Consider the following 19,606-nt stretch of genomic DNA (forward strand, 5'->3'; position numbering starts at 1 on the left):
ACACAATAGCCCATTCATGTGGCGTTAAAGGGGAATCCTATACAATAGCACTGCCCAGCCCATCAGTGACAGTCAATGAGTCCGTGAGTCTATCCTCTCTGGGTCCAAATGGTTAGGTTTCTGAGTTGATTTCTTTGTAGATTGTGTTTATCCAGCTTACAAACTCATGGGGCATCGAACCGGGGACATCTGTGATTTCGAGTAAACACAAACAAAGACATGTAAAAGTAGGCCTACATGTAAACAGGTTTATTGAATGTTAATACGTTTGTGATATATTTTGAAACGTGTAAATTATTTTCGCAAACTGACTTGATACAGTGTATATCTAAATTATTGAATAGCATTGCTGGAAACTAATACCCGACTCCGAGACTGAAAATGATATCAAAATGCGGCGCGCAGAGGCAATTAACGGTTGTGTCTCTTTTGTTGATGTTCATAAAATATGCAAAACGTCTGTTCGTCTATTTCCTGTCCACACCTGAAGCGGTACACAAAAGGATGATTAATGATGTCATCTGAGTTGTTTTCAATGAAAAGATATTGTTGCTTTGATCACCAACGGAGACGCTGTTAAAAAGCTTGACGAACATGCAGCGAGTGATTATATAGTTTTTGGAATTTGAAAGATCAAATGTTCTTTTCCGAACGAAGTTTAAAGGAATATAATGTCCTGCAACAAATAAATTTGCTTGTTTATTTTTGCAGGCCTTTATACAGCTTTAAAAAATGGTTTTAAATGGCGCGCTCCTGTTCAGAAATTGCGCACACTATTCAGAACAAATTAGGAGCATCCGGCTCTTAATTCAAAAGTTGAAATCAATTAATTAATTTGTTGTAGTGGGCCGTTTAGCTAGAAAATTATCCATTCAATTTGAAAACCAATTTTTCAAGGTGCCACACCCAAAAAGCACGTAAACACCAACTTTAAGCAGGGTGGCCTCATCAATAATAACAACTTAAAATTTTTAAAAACGGTTCGTACCATGTCTCTTCGGCCACATTTTCGGCATTTGAAAAAGAGAGAAAGTCCGACAACAAGATACCAAAACGTTTCCTTTGCGCAACTGCCAGACAGATGTGATAAAATATTTTGTGTAGAGTAAGCCGGTAATGCTGTGAAAGGCCATCGTGATATTTGCACTTCATGGTGATAAATGAAGGATATAACAAAATGTTGACAATTTTTTCTTCTTCTTGTTTTTAAAGCCTTCTACACTCGTGGTCTTCATTTCTTGAAAAAGGAAGGTATCACAGACAGTGTACCAAGTAAACAAATTACACTCTTTTGACGTGTTATGGTTTTTTCCTGGTTTCTATCATCAGGAAGGAAGCTACATGTACCTTTAATTTAATAATGGGAACAGAAAAAAGGTTTGGTATGAAGCCCGGGAAGGGACATGGTGGATTTTTTTTTGGAATTTCCTATTTCGTTCGCACGAATTACTAATTCGTTCGCACGAATTACTAATTCGTTCGCACGAATTACTAATTCGTTCGCACGAATTGCTAATTCGTTCGCACGAATTCCTAATTCGTTCGCACTGTAATTTCATACTTGATGACATCAGAATAACGTCACAGTGATATTGAGACCGATGTCTCATCCAAAAGTGAATAAGTTTTATATTGCGAGGAAAAGATCAATTGAAAAGCAAATTTAGTTTCGAGGTGAAACTCAAAATAGTTTATCTCGGCAAGTCGTCATCTCGATTTCCGTAAGTCAACTTGGCGAGTTATCACTTCTCCACAAGTTGTCATGTCAACTTCAGGTAGTTGACTTGGCGACATGATTTGTCTGGACAAGCCGACATCTTAATGGAGGAAGTCGATTTAGCGAGAGCATTCATCTCGACAAGTCGTCATCTAGAATTCGTTAAGTCGACTTGGCGAGATGATTTATCCCGGCAAGTCGTCATGTCGACTCCGGGAAGTCGACTTGGCTAGATAATTCATCTTGACAAGTCGTCATATCGACTTCTGGGAGTCGACTTGGCTAGATAATTTATCTCGACAAGTCGTCATTTCGACTTCTGGAAGTCGACTTGGCTAGATAATTTATCTCGACAAGTCGTCATCTCGACTTCGGGAAGTCGACTTGACGAGATAATGTATGTAATTAAGTCGCCTTTCTTTCCGCTATATGTCAACATGGCGTGATAAATTATCTCAGTATATAAATAAGTTGATGGCACTCATGGAGCGCCGTAGCATAGAGCTACATAGGGTTTTAGCTCTATGCTCCGTGGACGCGTAATTTTTTTTTTCCTAGGAGGGTTAGGGGCAATGTCATGAATAATTCAGTTTTTCCTTTGAATCATTGCAAGACTTAGGTTCTCGTTCTATTTTCCCCTTAATTTAAAATTATCTCAGTGATAAATTTGGAGAAGTAAAATAGCTGATGAAAATGAGCAGCGACGACGTGGATTCGAACCAGGGATCTTTGTATCCATAGCTCATCTCGCTATCCGCTAGGCTTCTGTGTGGTAGCTCGACGACAACCGTTCTTTAAAAATGCTTTAATGTATTGTAACTAGTTGAGTAACTAACAACAATGCTGTTGATGTCATTGTCCGTTCTCATGGATAAACATGAATTATTCATTACATTGCCCCCGACCCTCCTAGGAATAAAAATTACGCGTTTCGGACACGGCCTGAGGCGCCCGCCGAAGGCGTTGCATGGTTTTATGGGATACTTACCCAAGTAACCGGCTCGGCGAGTCGGTCACTTGGGCCAGGCTCGAGTAAGCGCGAGAAGTCACGTGAGAGGTCGACCGGGTAAATCGAACGCTGTCGTGCTTGCACGAGTAAGCGCGGGGGAAGTAATCGAACCCACTGTAATGTGAGTGTCTCACCGACCACAAGATCTGTAAAATTAATGAATGGCCATTTAAAATCGACATGGTCCACTGTCAAACCAAATTATCTGAAATAAAACGTAAACAACTCCTCTTCATTATTTCTACATGCATCTTTATTATACAGATCTCTCAATTGATACGGTTTTTCAACATACATGGAATAATAGACATGGGACTGCATACACATTTTACTGCGGCTTAAACCGAAACATACAAAACCAGAATCTGTAACATTTTTCTGAGTTGTTGTACTTGTTCAGTTCTGAATAGTGCAGAGTGACGTGCACCTACGACTGTATGGGCTTGGTGTAGACCCTTCATATAAAAATTCATCAACGAAAATATAAAAGAATTTCAACATAATGATTGATAAAATAAATAACATGAGGCAAGTAACGATAAAAGATGAATGAACAGCAGGCATAAACCTCATTTTTTTTGTTCCGGTGGCCCAGTGAATCCATTTTCCCGCCACGTCACCAGATGGCAAGTTCAGCATGCAGCTGCTAAGCACCGAATTGTGCTAAGCCTAAATGAAAAAAAACCCCAGTTTTTCGAATCAAGGGTATCAGTTTCAATTATAATTTTGCGATGTACATTTCTAGTGACTGGTACTCATTTTTTTTCGCTGAGCGGTATTTTCTGGTAAGCATCTTCACGAAATTGGGTCTTGGTTTTGTTTTTGCATTTGGGCAAAAACAATTACCAGAGTTCAGCTTCTGGAATCTGTTTTTTTCTTTTTGCAAAACAGACAATATACAATCTTCCTTAAAAAAAATAAAATCATGCAAATCACAAATAACTGATCATTATGGCCAGAGTTTTAAACATAAATTCTGACAGTAAAGATAGCAACACTGTTTCCGTATGTTATTTTTTAGTTTGTGCAAAAAAAAAAATCTGGGCAGAAATTCATCATCCAATGTATGGCTTTCAATGATCTTCATGGCGGCCGGGGAGGGGGGTTCAGGTGGGATTGGGGGTCGGGGATAAGGTTGAGAGGGTGGGTGGGGGTGATTGGGTGGTGGTACGGGTGTGAAGTGGGATTGGGGTGGAGTGGGGACCTGGGTAGGACATGGTAGGGATGGGGGTACACTGGAACTTTGTAAGAGATTTTAGGGAGGATCTCAACGTACAAGCAGTGGTAGTTACCTACTATACTTGACTTTACCTAACAGTTGTGTTTGGCATAAATTGCCGTATCTCACTAAAATCGTTCGATAAGTGCGGAGGCAAGAGGAGCCTTTTCAAGTTGTTCAGTCTACTCCAGTCAGAGGGTGTGCAGCCGCAAAGGTCATTGCCAGAGAGGTCTAACGTTCTAAGACAGGGCAAAGTGCTCAATGACTCAACAATGTGGGGTATGTCTTGTCGCGTCAAGGAGCATTTGCACAACTCCAGCTTCTTGACGTGCCTTAGTTTCTGCAAATCGGGTGCCCAGATTTCCGCGCATCCTCCCAAGGAGTTATTGTCATTAAGAGTCAGCGTAGCCAGAGTGGGCATATCACCGACCGCCGCAGCGATGTGTTTTATGTCTGCACCTTGCAACTTAAACTTGCTCAGGCTCAATGCTCGCACTTGCTTTAAAGTCTTTACTTTAGGGGCCCATAGCTGTACTTCTGCGGTGCTGGTTCCACTGCCGGTTAAGTGAACTTTGACTATGTCGCCCCTGCCTCCCACTGACTCAAACATTTCAGCCAGATCATCGCCCGCCAGCGCCAATGAACATCTATTTAAAGAAAGGGATGTGTCGTTATACTCGTTCCTGATCATATGCATAGATCGAGTATGATCAGTTGCCAAACACTTATCAAGCTTTTGCATTTTACCACACGCCGTCGTCAGGCTTATTACATCTCGACCATCTAGACTGCAATCCTCAATTTCCAGTGTTTTCAGGTTTTTCAAGAGTTGCAAATGAGGTGCCCACGACGTTAACGAACCACTCAAAGCCTGGTTGTTGAAAAGTGTAAGTCGAGTCAAATTTCCAAGGTGTTTGAACGATCGGGCAATCACATTCATACTGCTTCCAGTTAAAGAGGTGTTAACCAGATCGATACCTCGAAGTTTGGTCATTTCGCACAAACCACATCGTAACTCATCGTCATACCTCTGCAGACTCCAATCATTTATACTTAGTTCTTGTACACTGGTAAGATAAGACGTGCTGCCGTCATCAGCAACTCGTTTCAAAAGCCAAAAAAAGGAATGACTAAATCTAATCATATCTCTTATAAAGTTAATCGAATTGCAGAAAACTGATGCAACAACATCCTCAAATAACAATGTATTTGCCTGACATTCAAAGTAATAGTTGAGGGCATAATGAACGTTTTCCCGAAAAATATTCAGAATTTTACCGGTACAACTTGGATGATCACCGCAACTAAATCTTAAGAGGTACTCAAAATCGTTGGGATTCTTAGTGACTTTTCTATCGATTTCATTTAAGATCTTCTGAAATTTCTCATAATCGGCTTCTAACAAGTGCTGCAGATATTTGGCTCCACAGAATTCCTGCAAAGTTTTATGTATGAACTGAACAGTGTTGTGTTCGTCAAAGACTTTTAAGACTCTCTGTTTTGTCAGCAGACCAACTTTCAAGGCCTCATACAGCAAAGTCCCCTCAAATGCCTTTTCCTGAAACGAGAGCATCTGCTGTGGATCAAGCAGACCTTCCAATGCAATCTTTCCTAGTTGGATCAAGATTTGTGATATCTCATTGTCCGACCAATCTTTACATTTTCTTCGGAATATGTATCTCAGTGCTTTCTCATAAAGGCGGGTCAGTGTGTCTGGGAGTTTCGAATCGTCTCTCCACAGTAAGCACATGAGAAGCACCAGCATGGGACTCTTCGCCAATTCAAACAAAACGTCAGTAGACTGAATGGTGTTAAAAAGCTCATGTGCCTCATCGGTATTTTCCGAGTAAAACTTGTTCACATACTTTTGAACACTTTCTTCGTTGAATCCCAAAACAGTCACATGGGTGAACGGTCTTTCAATCAAGGATCTGCTCACCAGTTTGTGGAAGTGAGAGGGGCGAGTGGTGACAACAGCGCAACACTCTCTATTCACTTTTCGATTGAGCATTTTCAGGATAGATCCGAATGAGGTCTCAACGAGGTCGGTGGTTAAAAATTCATCAAAACCATCCAAAAGTATCAGCAACTTGTCAGGGTTGCTGTTGATGAAAGATTTCAGATTGGATTTATTTACCGGTGTGTCTTCATCCAACAACTGATCAAAGATTGCATCGACAAGGTCGGAATGCTGTTGCAGTGCCCCCATTTTCAAAACAATCACAAGATCATATTTCAGAAGTGCTTGGACGGAGCCGACCGCCCAGTCATATGCAATTTTATCAAGGAGGGTAGATTTTCCATACCCAGGCTGGCCCTTACAAATTATCCGTTTGATTGGATGTCCCTTTTTTGTTTTACGGTGTAGGATATCCTCATAAGATTCCACTTTTTCTTTCTTGCCATCAGTGTTTTCTAACTCTAGGTCTGTATAAATGTCCATTATATGCATTTTGTCGTCATCGGCCCACGGGATCAGTTGAACAAAGCTACCTGTAGTGGTGTACAATGTTTTCAGCGCCTCTTTACACAGGCGTGCAGCTGCTGTGGCAGAACTTGACTGATTTCTTCGTCCTGAAAAAATGAAAACAAAGACTGTAGGCAAGTCTAAAAGACCTGGTCCCAGGCCAGTCTAAGTCACAAGAGAAGGTCAAAACTTTTTTAAGGCAATCCCTCAGGCCTGTTTATGGTACAATTTAATATTCAATGTTTTTGTATTATAGTTTCTTGTATCTGAACCTATTGTAGTTTGTCCTTTTGATTTTCACCTTTGTTGTGACGTGTAATTTTTATGAAATAACTTTTAAAAACTGTTATATGTTTATATATTTGTATTGTCTTTTACTTTGCCTGAGAAATTTTCTAATAAATAATAACTAAATAATAAATACCTAAAATCAACGATTACCGAACATTCAAGAGCAATAAACTCGGAAAGTTTAACTCAATCAATACACAATTAATGAAATGAAACAAAAACTCACAGAGACTTTGTTGTCAAAAATAAAGTCTGAAGATGCTTTTTCATATTTCAGTTAACATTTAGTTAAACTTCAAAATTTACCAGACAATGACCATTACTAGGGCATAATTGCCGCCTTACTTGGTATGGGTTGTTCGACATTTTCTGGGCCCTCAGACGGGCTGGTCTGTTGCTGCAGACTTGGTAAACCATTTCCTGATTCAAAATTTGAAATATAAACATTTGGTTTATGAAATGACTGATTTGTGAAAAGACAAAAATACAACTTAGGTCCAAAAAGAGAAGAATGTTTTTGTTCCATATGAAATCCAGCGATGTTATTGTAATAGTACCAAAATAATGTTACATTCAATCTACTTATTTCGGATAGTAACACATTCTCACCTCTGCATCTATTTTTCAGGAACTTCATTGCAATCGAGGTACCTGTTGGCCAAAACGATAAACCAGGTCACTTTTTATCGTTAACAAAACTGAACAAGTGAAAATCGGTATTTATGTTGTTTTGTTTATGTTTTGGCGGGGGGGGGGGGGAAGAATTATTTAATGAAGAGTTAACTTGCAATTTGGCACCACTTTGTGTATCTGTTCTGTTGCGTGACCTGGGGTCAAATTATCCGAATGATCCATGCATACATATTCTTGCACAACACAGAGTTCCAACCTTGCAATAACCTACAGGATGCACTTCAAGCAAACCAATCTACCCCGAAGAAACAATGACTACATTTTCAAATGTTTGATTTTATTGGGTGACCTACAAATGAGTGTTGTACTAAATCTGTAATCTAATGCAAAGGTGATTCGGTTTACTTTATTGGAGGATCGTAAATAGATAAATGATTTACAGTATTACATATTAATTTTGGAAAAAAATCTGGTTGCTTACAATAAACTCAAACTAAGAAAGTTGTGGATTAAAAATGAAGCCACTAATCAAAGCCTTCACTTACAACATGCCGAAATGAAAAATATCAATCCTTGCAATCCGTTCGACGCGTCAGCCAGTGCAGACAGTGCGGACAACGAGGCAGTCAGATTTCTTCCAACTTCCATCACTGCTGTGTTGCTGTTCATCAGGACTGCAGAGAATGTTGGATAACAGTTATTTGAAGTTTTCTAACTCCCTGTTCAAAGTTATCCCACTAGAATGCTTTAAAAAGGTTGACAGAAAATAAACCGACTGAGAGAAAAGGCTAAGATAGAATTGCATGCTTATGCACTGTGTGGCCACCTATTTCTTTTTGCAATGCAGTTTTTGCAATGTGAATATAAGCCTTTAAACGAAAAATCTGATTGAATTTATTTTCATGGAACGACAAGTATTGACATAACATAATGTCTATACTATATTAAACGGAAATGTATGAAAATGTTGGATATAAAGTAGGATATAATTTTGTTTACGTGTAAATGTATTCTGAGAGGTTAAAGTGCTGAAGAGAACAGCTCTGAAAGCGAGAATGAGTTTGGCAATGAAATCTCCTAAAAATATAGCGTCTTAATAATAATACAGAATTAATCCAATACTTACAAATTGCCCCTAAAACACCCAGAAAGCCTATGACTGCTGAAACCCCCATTGCTGTCGGTGATATTTCCTTCTTTGACTGAAAAATGAAAACAGATTAGGCCCAAGTCCATTACTGAAATTGTTCAAAGACTTGGAAAGAAATGGCAATCCCATCAGGATTATAAAATCTGAGAATTGAAGAGCGCTCCAACATTGTACAGGAGAACAAAGAGACTGGAAAATGATATGTGCTTGTCCGCTCTTAACTTGCTTGTCGCACTCGTACTCATACCCGTTGTGTTAATCTGAGCCTAATATCGGCTAAAATAATTAAGCCTAATGAATGAATCATAAAACACATTTGGACATATACTGCTCGCGATTCACCCAAAATCAATACATGTATGTTAACACTTTGAAGATGTCGAAGTCCATGTCTAAGCTGACTCAGGCAGTGAATATTAAATTAGACTACAATCATACTGAAACAAAATGACGACTTGAAGGATAAAATAGGTCAACATTATGAACATACGAGCACATACCTTATACAAGTCAAGTTGAAATCGAAGATGATTTTGCAAAATATTGAGTAACAAGTGAAATCTAATGCCTATCTTCACGTTTAATGTCGCTTTGGTGCACATGTAATATGCTTTAATGTATATATAAAAAAAGCGGGTTCAAATTCCACTTCCTTAAAATAAAAACGCCCATAGATTGTTTGACGTCATCTACGGAGGTCTAGAGCTGACATCCGAAATGTTTAGATGTCGATTTTTTTTTAAACTTCCGATGTCGTCAGAAGTCAGGCTGTATAACAACTGACGCATGCGCATGATGACTAGTGACGAAGTATTTGCAGCCTGCTGAGTCGACAATAAGGTTCGATAATTCGAATCGACAGTAAGGTTCGAAAGTCTGAATAGATGATAAGGTTCGATAATCCGAATATACGGTAGGGTTCGATAGTCCGAATCGACAATAAGGTTCAATAGTCCGACCTGAAAACAAGGTTCGATAGTCCGAATGGACAATACGGTTCGTCAGTGTGACACTTCGGACTATCGGACCTTATTGTCGATTAGGACCATTGGACCCGATAGTCTTTTCGGACTATCGAACCTTATTGTCAATAGGGAATAATGAACCTTCGGACTATTGAACCTTATTTTTGTTTCGGACTATTGAACCTTCGGACTAATTAACCTTATTCTAAATTCGGACTACCGAACCTTCGGATAAATGAACCTTCGGATTATCGGACCTTCGGACTAATGAACCTTAGGACTATTGCATCAAATGCTCGTATTAACGAATCTGAATTTCATTTTCGGACTGACGAACCCCCTCTTATGGGAATTTTGTGCATTCGGACTATCGAACCTTCGGACTATCGAACCTTCGGACTAAAGAACCTTCGGACGATCGAAACCTTGGGACTATCGGGCGGATCCCATTGTAATTGTGCTACTAATGTACAACGGCTGTGATTTTTTTGACCAATATGGGGGTGGAGGGGGAGGTGGGGGACTAGCAACTTGAAAGTTCGAAAACCGGAGTAGAGAGGGGTGGACTTCTGGTGGAACACCATCTGATAATTTAGAATCGTCGCATTCGTTCGTTTCATAATTCAAAGCGATTTCATCAACCTTGTCACTGCATTTTGTATTAATAGTTCTGGCATGCAATTTCGTTCCCCCCAGACATCCTATCGGAAATTAAAACTGCTCAATTTATTTGAGATAAACACTCATCGTTGGAATTATAGACACCAGAGTGTCTCTATAATAGGAATACGCAGTTCACGTTTCTGATCTTTTATTTTCGCTTTCCGGCACAGATTTTCGCACGTTACGAGTATGTTATTGTTAAATTAATTTCTTTAATTGCTTTGTCTTTCTTTTATTTTTTCCAACGTTGGGGGGGGGGGGGGGGGCGTTTTTCGTTTGCCCTAGGGGGCAGTGAAGCACAACGCGTTTGAGGCGAAGGCATATAGCATGCCAAACCAAAATGAATTTGAGTGACCTTTATGTATTCAATAAGTGAGGGATGATTCCGTTTTAGCATTGCAATAATTTTAGATGGTCTTAATTTTGCTTAATAAGACTCTCTTGTATATAGCGCCCCTGTCGGGGCTACTGATGCTAAATAATACAAGAAGTTCAGTGGCGCAGCACGGTCATTTTTATTGGGGGGGTATATTTTTTTTGGAAAAGGGCACTTGCACATCCGTGGTGAAAAGTAGACAGGTTCTTTTCCCCGGACACTTGACCTCCGTAAAATCAAAAAGCGGGGTGGAGGGGGGGGGGGGGGCAGGTACCATCTGTCGGTGGCGGCGCTATTCAAAACCGACGATTATGCACACCAACGGCCAAAATATGGTGCGTTTCAGGGCGATACATGTGCACAATTCAGAAAAAGGCACCCAAAGCGGCATATGCCACAAAAAGGGCAACACTTATTTTCAAAAAAGGCTCTTGTTAAGAAAAAAAGGGCACTACTTAAAAAATGGGCACTCTTTACAAATTATTGGGGGGGGGGGAACCCGTTAAAAAAAAGGGCATTTGAATAGAAAAAGGCAATCTTTACAAAATATTAGGGGGGTAAATACCCCCTTACCCCCCCCCCCCCCCCCACCGCTGGCTACGCCTATGAAGTTGACTTTAAACTGTAGTTATAACAATAAGCGACAGAAAGCCGTCCATCGACGCTTTTTTGGGGGAAATTATGGTGAAAATCTCACTCAGTTTAATCGTCAATCTTCCAAGCTGTGCTTGTTCACTACATCAATTTCCTACGCGTGGAGGTAGGTTATCGATGAATGACATTTGATTTTTGATTGCCTGATTTGTAAGTTAAAAGGAAGTCCATTTCTAGACACAGTTTATTTGTTAGCCGATACGAACAGAAATTCTGTGGATTGACATGAACATCTTGCGATTGTTTTCACACTGTTACATTAATGTTCGGCCGTTGTTCCGGCTGCTGCATTTCGTTGACGCAAGTGAGGATTTGTTTTCTGCTGGTCCAAAGGGCAAGACTAGTGTTCTCCTTGCACCTGACTGACCGACCGACCGACCGACTGACTGACTGACTGACCGTCACTTGTGAACGAGGCAGTGCTATTGTACAGGATTACCCCATAACGCCAATAAAAGGCCTATTAAATTCGAACCACTTTGCAGACCAGATGTGTAAAATGTCATTCTGAATCAATTGAATAATAGATTGGCGCTCTGGGACCAGCTTTACTTGTCTTGTTCGTCCCCCCTAATACTGGTGCAAGGTTAGTCACCCACACTTGTTTAATTTGTTTGTATTTCATCCATTAACTCCACCTTAATATCATTATTATCATTATATGCATCATGTGTCTTTCCGACCACAAGATCTGTAAAATTAATGAATGGTCATTTAAATCCGGTATGGTTCACTGTCAAACCAAATTATCTGAAATAAAACGTAAAGAACTCTTATTCGTTATTTGTACATGTATCTTTATTATACAGATCTCTCAATCGATATGGTCTTTCAATATACATGGAATACAAACATGGGATTATATTTACATTTAACTGCGACTTAAAGGTAAAATACAACATCTGCAAACATCGAAATGATCAAATTATCACGAAAAACCTTACTGGATTGTTAGGGAATGACAGTCTAAAAATCCTGTAAAGTCGTGGCTCCTGGTGTCCTGACATTTTCAAGAACAATTGTATTTTTCCAACGCTGGTCGGCCGACCAGCGTTGGAGAAAGCTGGCTTTTATCAATAACTGCATCTCATTTTTCATATTTAGTTATTCCGCATTTTGTTTGCAATTGATTGCACACTTGTGAAGGGGTACAAGCCTGTTAGACTGATTCTCACAGTAATCCCCAAAGTCTATAACTTGCTCCGTTTCATCTTAAGTGGGGTCAGGGAACCAGGCTACAAGAACATAATTAATTTTCTTGGTTTTTCCAGCATCCAAAACGTGAAACAAGTCAGTTTAACAATATTTGCTATAACGTAGTAATCCTCCAAATCCATTTATTTCTGAAAATTGCATCAAAAGCAAATGTTGTACATTCCATTTAAACAGAAATATATAAAACCAGAATCTAACATTTTCAGCTATATTTTCTGAGGTGTAACTGTTCAGTGCCGTTACTGCAAAGTTACGTACACTTATGACTGTATGGGCTTGCTGGCCTTTGATTGAAAAATTCATCAATGAATATATGGACAATTTCAAAATATTGATTGATGAAAAAAATTACGTCATGCAAGTAACGATAAAAGAAGAATGACCAGCAAGCATAAATCGCATTTGCTTTTGTTCCTTGCCAAAAAATCATGAAAATAAGAAAGAACTGTTCATTATGATCAAAGTTTCAAAAATAAATCCTGAAAGTGAAGATATATAGCGAAAGGGCTTAAATTGGTTAAGTTAATTAATTTGTTATAAACACGATGGCAAAAACTCTTCGTTCTGTTTTTTTTCCAATGGCTTTCAATGATCGTCATTGGGGTGGGGTTGGGCGTTGGGTGGGGTGGATTTAGGTGGGATGGGGGTTTGGGCAGGGTTGATATGGTTTGGTTGGGTACAACAGAATTTTGTGACATATTTTATGTTGGTTCTCAAGGTACGAATTGTGGCATTTACCTCCTAATCGCTGGAGGTAACACATGTGTTTGGCATATGTCGCTGTATCTCACTAACATCGGTTCTTAAGTTCCAAGGCAAGATGAGCATTTTCAGGTTGGTAAGTCTGCTCCAGTCAATGAGTGTGCAGCCGCGAAGGTCATTGTCGTGGACGTCTAACGTTTCAAGACAGGGCAAAGTGCTCAATGACTCAACAATGTGGGGTATGTCTTGTCGCGTCAGGGAACAATCACTCAACTCAAGCATCTTGACGAACCTTAATTTCTGTAAATCGGTTGCCCACAATTTCACGCATCCTCCCAAGGATTTATTGGCGTTGAGAATCAGCGTAGCCAGAGTGGGCAAATCACCGACCGCTGAAGAGATGTGTTTCATGTCTGCACTTTGCAAGTTCAAATTTGTCAGGCTCAATTGTCGCACTTGCTTTAAAGTCTTTAAGTTAGGAGCCCATAGCTGTGTGTCTGCGGTGGCGTCTCCATTGTCCATAAAAAGAACTTCAACTATGTCGCCCCTGCCACCCAATGACTCAAACATTTCAACCAGAGCATCACCCGCCAATGGACATCCTTGCAACATAAGCGATTTGTCGTTAGGACTGTCCGTATCCGACAACATTTTCATCGATTTTACAATATGATAATCTGGGCCAGTGTTTGCCGTACACAAATCGATGTTTCGCATTTTCCCACATATTGTCGCCATGCTTATTACATCTCGACCATCCAAACCGCAATTTTTAAATGTAAGTGTCCTAAGGTTTTTCAAGACTTGTAAATCAGGTGTCCATGCCGTAAATGACCCACGCAAAGCCGGGTTGTAATCAATATGAAGTCGAGTCAAATTTCCAAGGTGTTTGAACGATTGAGCAATCACATTCATATTGCTTCCAGTTAAGGAATTATATTCCAGATGGAGACCTTGAAGTTGAGTTAGTTTGCGCAAACCACATCGTAACTCATCAGCATACCTGTGCACATCCCAATCCATTATACTTAGATCTTGTACATTGGTAAGGTAAGACGTGCTGCCGTCATCAGCAACTCGTTTCAAAAGCCAAAAAAAGGAATGACAAAGTCTTTTCATTTTCGGTCTAAGCAATATACATTTTCGAAAAACTGAAGCAATGAAATCCTCAAATAACAATGTGTTTGCCTGACACTCAAAGCAATAGTTAAGTGCATGATAAGCGTTTTCCCGAAAAATATTCAGAATTTCACCTGTACAACTCGCATGATCACCACAACCAAATCTTAAAAGGTAATCAAAATCTTCGGGATTCTCAGTGACTTTGCTTTGGATTTCCTTTAAGATCTTCTGAAATTCCTTATAATCGACTTTTAACAAGTGCTGCAGATATTTCGCCCCACAGAACTCCTGGAAAGTTTTATGTATGAACTGAACAGTGTTGTGTGCGTCAAACACTTTTAAGACTCTCTGTTTTGTCAGGAGGCCAACTTTTAAGGCCACATCGAGCAAAACCCCCTCAAATGCCCTTTCCCGAAACGATAGCATCTGCTTTGGATAAAGCAGACCTTCCAATGCAATCTTTCCGAGTTGGACCACGGTTTGTGATATCTCGTTGTCCGACAAATCTTTAGATTTTCTTCGGAATATGTATCTCAGTGCTTTCTCATAAAGGCGGGTCAGTGTGTCTGGGAGTTTCGAATCGTCTCTCCACAGTAAGCACATGAGAAGCACCAACATGGGACTCCTCGCCAATTCATACAAAACATCAGTAGACTGAATGGTGTTTAATAGCTCATGTGCATCATCGGGATTTTCCGAGTAAAACTTGTTCGCATACTTTTGGACACTTTCGTTGTTGAACCCCAAAACATTTACATGGGTGAAAGGGTTTTCAATCAAGGATCTGCTCACCAATTTGTGGAAGTGAGAGGGGCGAGTGGTGACAACAGCGCAACACTCTCTTGTCTCTTTCCGATTGAGCATTTTCAGGATAGATCCGAAAGAGGTCTCAACGAGGTCGATGGTTAAAAATTCGTCAAAACCATCCAAAAGTATCAGCAACTTGTCAGGGTTGCTGTTAATAAAAGATTTTAGAGCAGATCTATTTACAGGTGTGTCTTCATCCAGCAACTGATCAAAGATTGCATCGACAAGGTCGGAATGCTGTTGCAGTGCCCCCATTTTCAAAACAATCACAAGTTCGTATTTCAGAAGTGCTTGGACGGAGCCGACCGCCCAGTCATATGCAATTTTGTCCAGAAGTGTAGATTTTCCGTACCCAGGCAGACCCTTACAAATTATCCGTTTGATTGGATCTCCTTCTTTTGTTTTACGGTGAAGGATATCCTCATAAGAATCCACCATTTCTTTCTTGCCATAAGTGCTTTCTAACTCTAGGTCGGTGTAAATGTCCATTATATGCTTCTTGTCATCATCGGCCCACGGGATCAGTTGAACAAAACTACCTGTGGTTTTGTACAATGTTTTCAACGCCTCTTTGCACAGCTGAGCAGCTTCTTTGGCGGTGCTTGATCGTCCTGAAAAAAAAAAGGAATCAATCCGTGGTACAAATATTTCATTAGATTTAAGAGTGGTTTTCCAAACGTAAAGTCTTAATGCCATCATCTTATCTTCATGATAATAATTCAATATCGTACTCCTTTAACAAAATTTAACTCCATAACAAGATAATGCATTTGATAAAGGTCCCGCTAAGAATTGCAATGTGCGGCCTTATAATTGAGTATATGCATTTGCAGCAATTTTATTCAGTTTCAAAATTTTGAGAAAAAGGACTATACTCGAGGCTTGTAGTCACAAGTGAAAGTCAAAATCAACTTATTACCAAACATTTAAGAGCAATAACTGTGGAAAGTTTACATAACGAAATTAAACGAAAATTTGAACTCAAGGAGGCTTTGTTGTCAAAACACAGAGGATGCTTCTTCCTCTGGTTGGCATATTTTATTTTAAACCATTGCTATGACGTCACACTATTGTTAAAAGTGTGGATTCGGATCTACGAATCTCTTTCACTGGTCACAAAGTGTGAATTCGGAACTACGAATCTTTAGTAAAGTGTGGATTCGGAATTACGAATCCACACTTTGAACATCGGACAATTATTGTCTCCATAATGAGCATGAAAAGGGCCGTCTGCGCGCAAATTTGCTTTCCGAAAATTACCAATGCATCTTCACAGTCAGATCTTAGCCGTCACTGCAAAAACTGCTTTTAGTCAGAAAGAAATCGTCGTCTGAACTATCCATTTTGACTTAAGAAGCCTGTACACACAAAATGACTTGGTTGTACGGGTGTGGCGAAAACTGTTGCAACCTGACGCCACTTCTGCGCTTGTGTAGAAAGTCTATAGAGTGTCATTTCAAGTATTTCCTAACAAAATTGGAAAACATTTCTCAGTCCCAGATTCATGACTTATCATCATTTTTGCAACGAATGACTTTCCTTGAGATGATGTATGCAGAAAAAAGTGGCGTCACTGCAGGTTGCAACATTCTTTCCAATACTTCTGTTGACGCAATGGTTTAAGTCGAAGAATACACCCGCAAGTGTGGATTCTTAATTTACGAATTCACTCGGCGCTTCGCGCCTCGTGAATTCTTAAATTACGAATCCACACTTTCTCGTGTATTCTCCTTAACATAACTATTCAAAATTTACCAGACAATGACCAATACTAGGGCATAATTGCCTACTTACTTGGTATGGGTTGTTCGACATTTTCTGGGCCTTCAGACGGTCTGGTCTGTTGCTGCGGACTTGGTAAACCATTTCCTGATTCAAATATAAACATTTAGTTTAAGAAATGAATGATTTGTGAAGCGTGAAATACAACTTAGGTCCCAAGGCAAAGAAAATTTTGTTCCATAGGAAATACAGCGATGTTATTGCAATAATGGAAATACAGCGATGTTATTGCAATAATACAAAATAGTTTTTAGATTCAATTCACTTATTTCGGATAGTAACAAATTCTTACCTCTGCATCTATTTTTCAGGCTCTTTGTCACAATCGAGGTACCTGTTCAGCAAAAAGAAAAACCAGGTCACCTTTTATCGTTCAAAATTAAATAATTGAAAATCATTCCTATGGTGTTTTTGTTTGGGGTGGGGAGGGTAGGGAGGGGTAACAAACACTTATTGACAAGTTAACTTGCAGTTTGGCATCAATTTGTCCGCTTTTCTGTTATCTGACCTGGGGTAAACATTCTCCGAATGATCCATACATATTCTTCCAAAACGGAAACTGTTTTCTTTTCTTGTAATAATCTACAGGATGCACTTCTACAAACCGCCCCCGCAAAAACAACTAAAAAACAAAAAATCGACTGCACGTTTTCAGCAGTTGAATTTTATTGCGTGACATTATTATTGTTGTAAAACTACAATCCAATGTGAAAGTTAATCGGTTAACATTATTGGGGGGGGGGGAGTCGTAATAGATCAATGATGTACAATAACTGTTAACAGGAAGTAGAGAAACGTTATACAACAATTTTGATATAATCTGGTGACAATAAACACAAATTGAGGAACTTGTTGATAGGAAATCAATAATCAAAGAATTGACTTACAACATGCCAAACTGAAAATGATAATGTATATCAATCCTTGGAATCCGTTCGACGTGTCAGCCAGCGCAGACAGTGTGGGCCATGAGGCAGTCAGGTTTCTTGCAAATTCAATCACTGCTGTGTTGCTGTTCATCAGGACTGCAGAGAATGTTGGATAATAATAATTTGAATTTCACTTACAGTATGAGAGAAGCTTCCAAGCAAAGTAAATTATGCATGTCTTTACACTACACTGTGCGGGTATACCATTGGTACCTATAGGACCACGGGTATAATACGGTACATGCAGGTAGTTTTTGCAATATGAATAAGCAGTCAAATGAACAACCATTGGCACCTATGTAGGACCACAGGTCCTATAAAGTTACATACAGGTAATCTACACCAACGCGGTCTTTGTGATGAAAATAAGCAAGTTTTGTCGAACCCCGCTCCAGTCAATTTCTTTATTCAACTTTCAAAATAATGATAATTCACCTAGATAGTTCCCTTTGTGGTTTCCTTGGAAATTTGTAACAAAAAGCCTTGCGAATCCTCTCTAAGTGATCCCGCTTGCTATTTTCCAGGTGTGCAGCATTTCTAATGTTGCTAGCATCGTGACTTTGGGAGCGACTCTTGATCAAAGACATTGACAAAGCAGGGAACCGCCAAAATCAGGCTGGATAGCTCAGTTGGTAGAGCACCGGAACGGCAAGGGGAAATCTAGAAATATTAATCATTAATTCACTTACACATGGCCACTAAACCACCGATAAATCCGATGATAACTGCAAGCCCCATAGCTGCTGCTGTTTTGGCCTTTGACTGAAAGAAAAATAGATTAAGTGCAACTGTGAAACTTGTCCAGAAACGTCGCCTTCTTCGGAAGTGTAATGAACCACTTTTCTGCATCGGCGCTGTGTAGGGCCAACTCGACTTGGACCAACTCGACCGTTTACCAACTCGACCGTTGTGCGTTAAACTGTAAAAGACAACTCGACTGTTTACCAACTCGTCCGTTGTCCAACTCGACCTTGCAACCATTTTGGAAATGGAATTACAAATGAAGTTAAAATTCTAACGAAGCAATAATTCGAAGAAGTTGCATAGGAAATGTTACTTACTAGTACAGACTGTAATGGATGTACTGATTTATTGAGCGTGACAAAATCGTCTCGAAAAGCCGGGACGAACTCGTAAGAGAAGTATGCACACTAAAAGTCAAATCACGCAACCCAAGGTTTATGTTGAGTTGGCAAATATTCGAGTTGACTCGAAAGTAAAGTCAAGTTGGTCTACGGACAAGTTGGTTCAAGTCGAGTTGGCAAACGGTCGAGTTAAGTGCAATCCCTCAACGTGTAACGTACATTGACTGAAAACAATAGGAAAAACGTAAACCAAGCGTACTCCGTCATGTCCGATGTAAACAACCGAATTTTTGTCTTTTATGGGGAACGGTAAGACATTAGGTTGGTTTTCTTTCAACCAGATGTTTGAAGTAGGATAAATAAACAATCCAAAACATGGAATTTTCGAGGATTTCAGGACTTAGCCTAGTGCCCCGTTTAGGGCGGGAATTCCCCAATGCCATAAGCGTCATGGCCTTTGCAAAGCCATAATATTATGGATTTTTACCATCGTGCTAATAAAGACTAGAATGAAAGAAGGAAAATAGGTCAACAATATGAGCATAAGGATTACCAACAGTCTCAACACATACATTGTACCTTATTCAACTCACGTATACGACTAGAAATAAAGCCTGGTGCCTGCCTTCAAGAGAAGCGTCGATGTTATTTCTCAAACGCCACAGGTCGAACAGAAGGATCCGAACAAAGATACTATAGGTTCTATATCGCTTGAGGACACTGTTCTTTTTGTGTATAGTATTAAACTTGCATAGGTGCGTTGATAAGTGTAATCCATACACGTTCTCGATAATTTTCTACTCGAAGACGATTGATGGTT

General features: G+C 39.7%; 2 protein-coding genes across 2 annotated transcripts; both read right to left on the reverse strand.

The window, feature by feature from the left end:
* Positions 1–2,961: 2,961 nt before the first annotated feature.
* Positions 2,962–8,534, reverse strand: LOC119726664 (NLR family CARD domain-containing protein 4-like). The gene is made up of 5 exons (XM_038198437.1): positions 8,463–8,534; positions 7,882–8,010; positions 7,313–7,354; positions 7,049–7,123; positions 2,962–6,519 (listed from the first exon to the last, which is right to left on the reverse strand). The coding sequence occupies exons 1-5, from the start codon at positions 8,509–8,511 to the stop codon at positions 4,034–4,036; spliced, it is 2,781 nt and encodes a 926-aa protein (XP_038054365.1). The 5' UTR covers positions 8,512–8,534; the 3' UTR covers positions 2,962–4,033.
* Positions 8,535–12,458: 3,924 nt separating this feature from the next.
* Positions 12,459–18,449, reverse strand: LOC119726665 (NACHT, LRR and PYD domains-containing protein 8-like). The gene is made up of 5 exons (XM_038198439.1): positions 18,391–18,449; positions 17,660–17,797; positions 17,065–17,106; positions 16,785–16,859; positions 12,459–15,601 (listed from the first exon to the last, which is right to left on the reverse strand). The coding sequence occupies exons 1-5, from the start codon at positions 18,437–18,439 to the stop codon at positions 13,101–13,103; spliced, it is 2,805 nt and encodes a 934-aa protein (XP_038054367.1). The 5' UTR covers positions 18,440–18,449; the 3' UTR covers positions 12,459–13,100.
* Positions 18,450–19,606: the final 1,157 nt, after the last annotated feature.

Source organism: Patiria miniata, unplaced genomic scaffold (genome assembly GCF_015706575.1).
Source record: "Patiria miniata isolate m_02_andy unplaced genomic scaffold, ASM1570657v1 HiC_scaffold_2, whole genome shotgun sequence".
NCBI lineage: Eukaryota > Metazoa > Echinodermata > Asteroidea > Valvatida > Asterinidae > Patiria > Patiria miniata.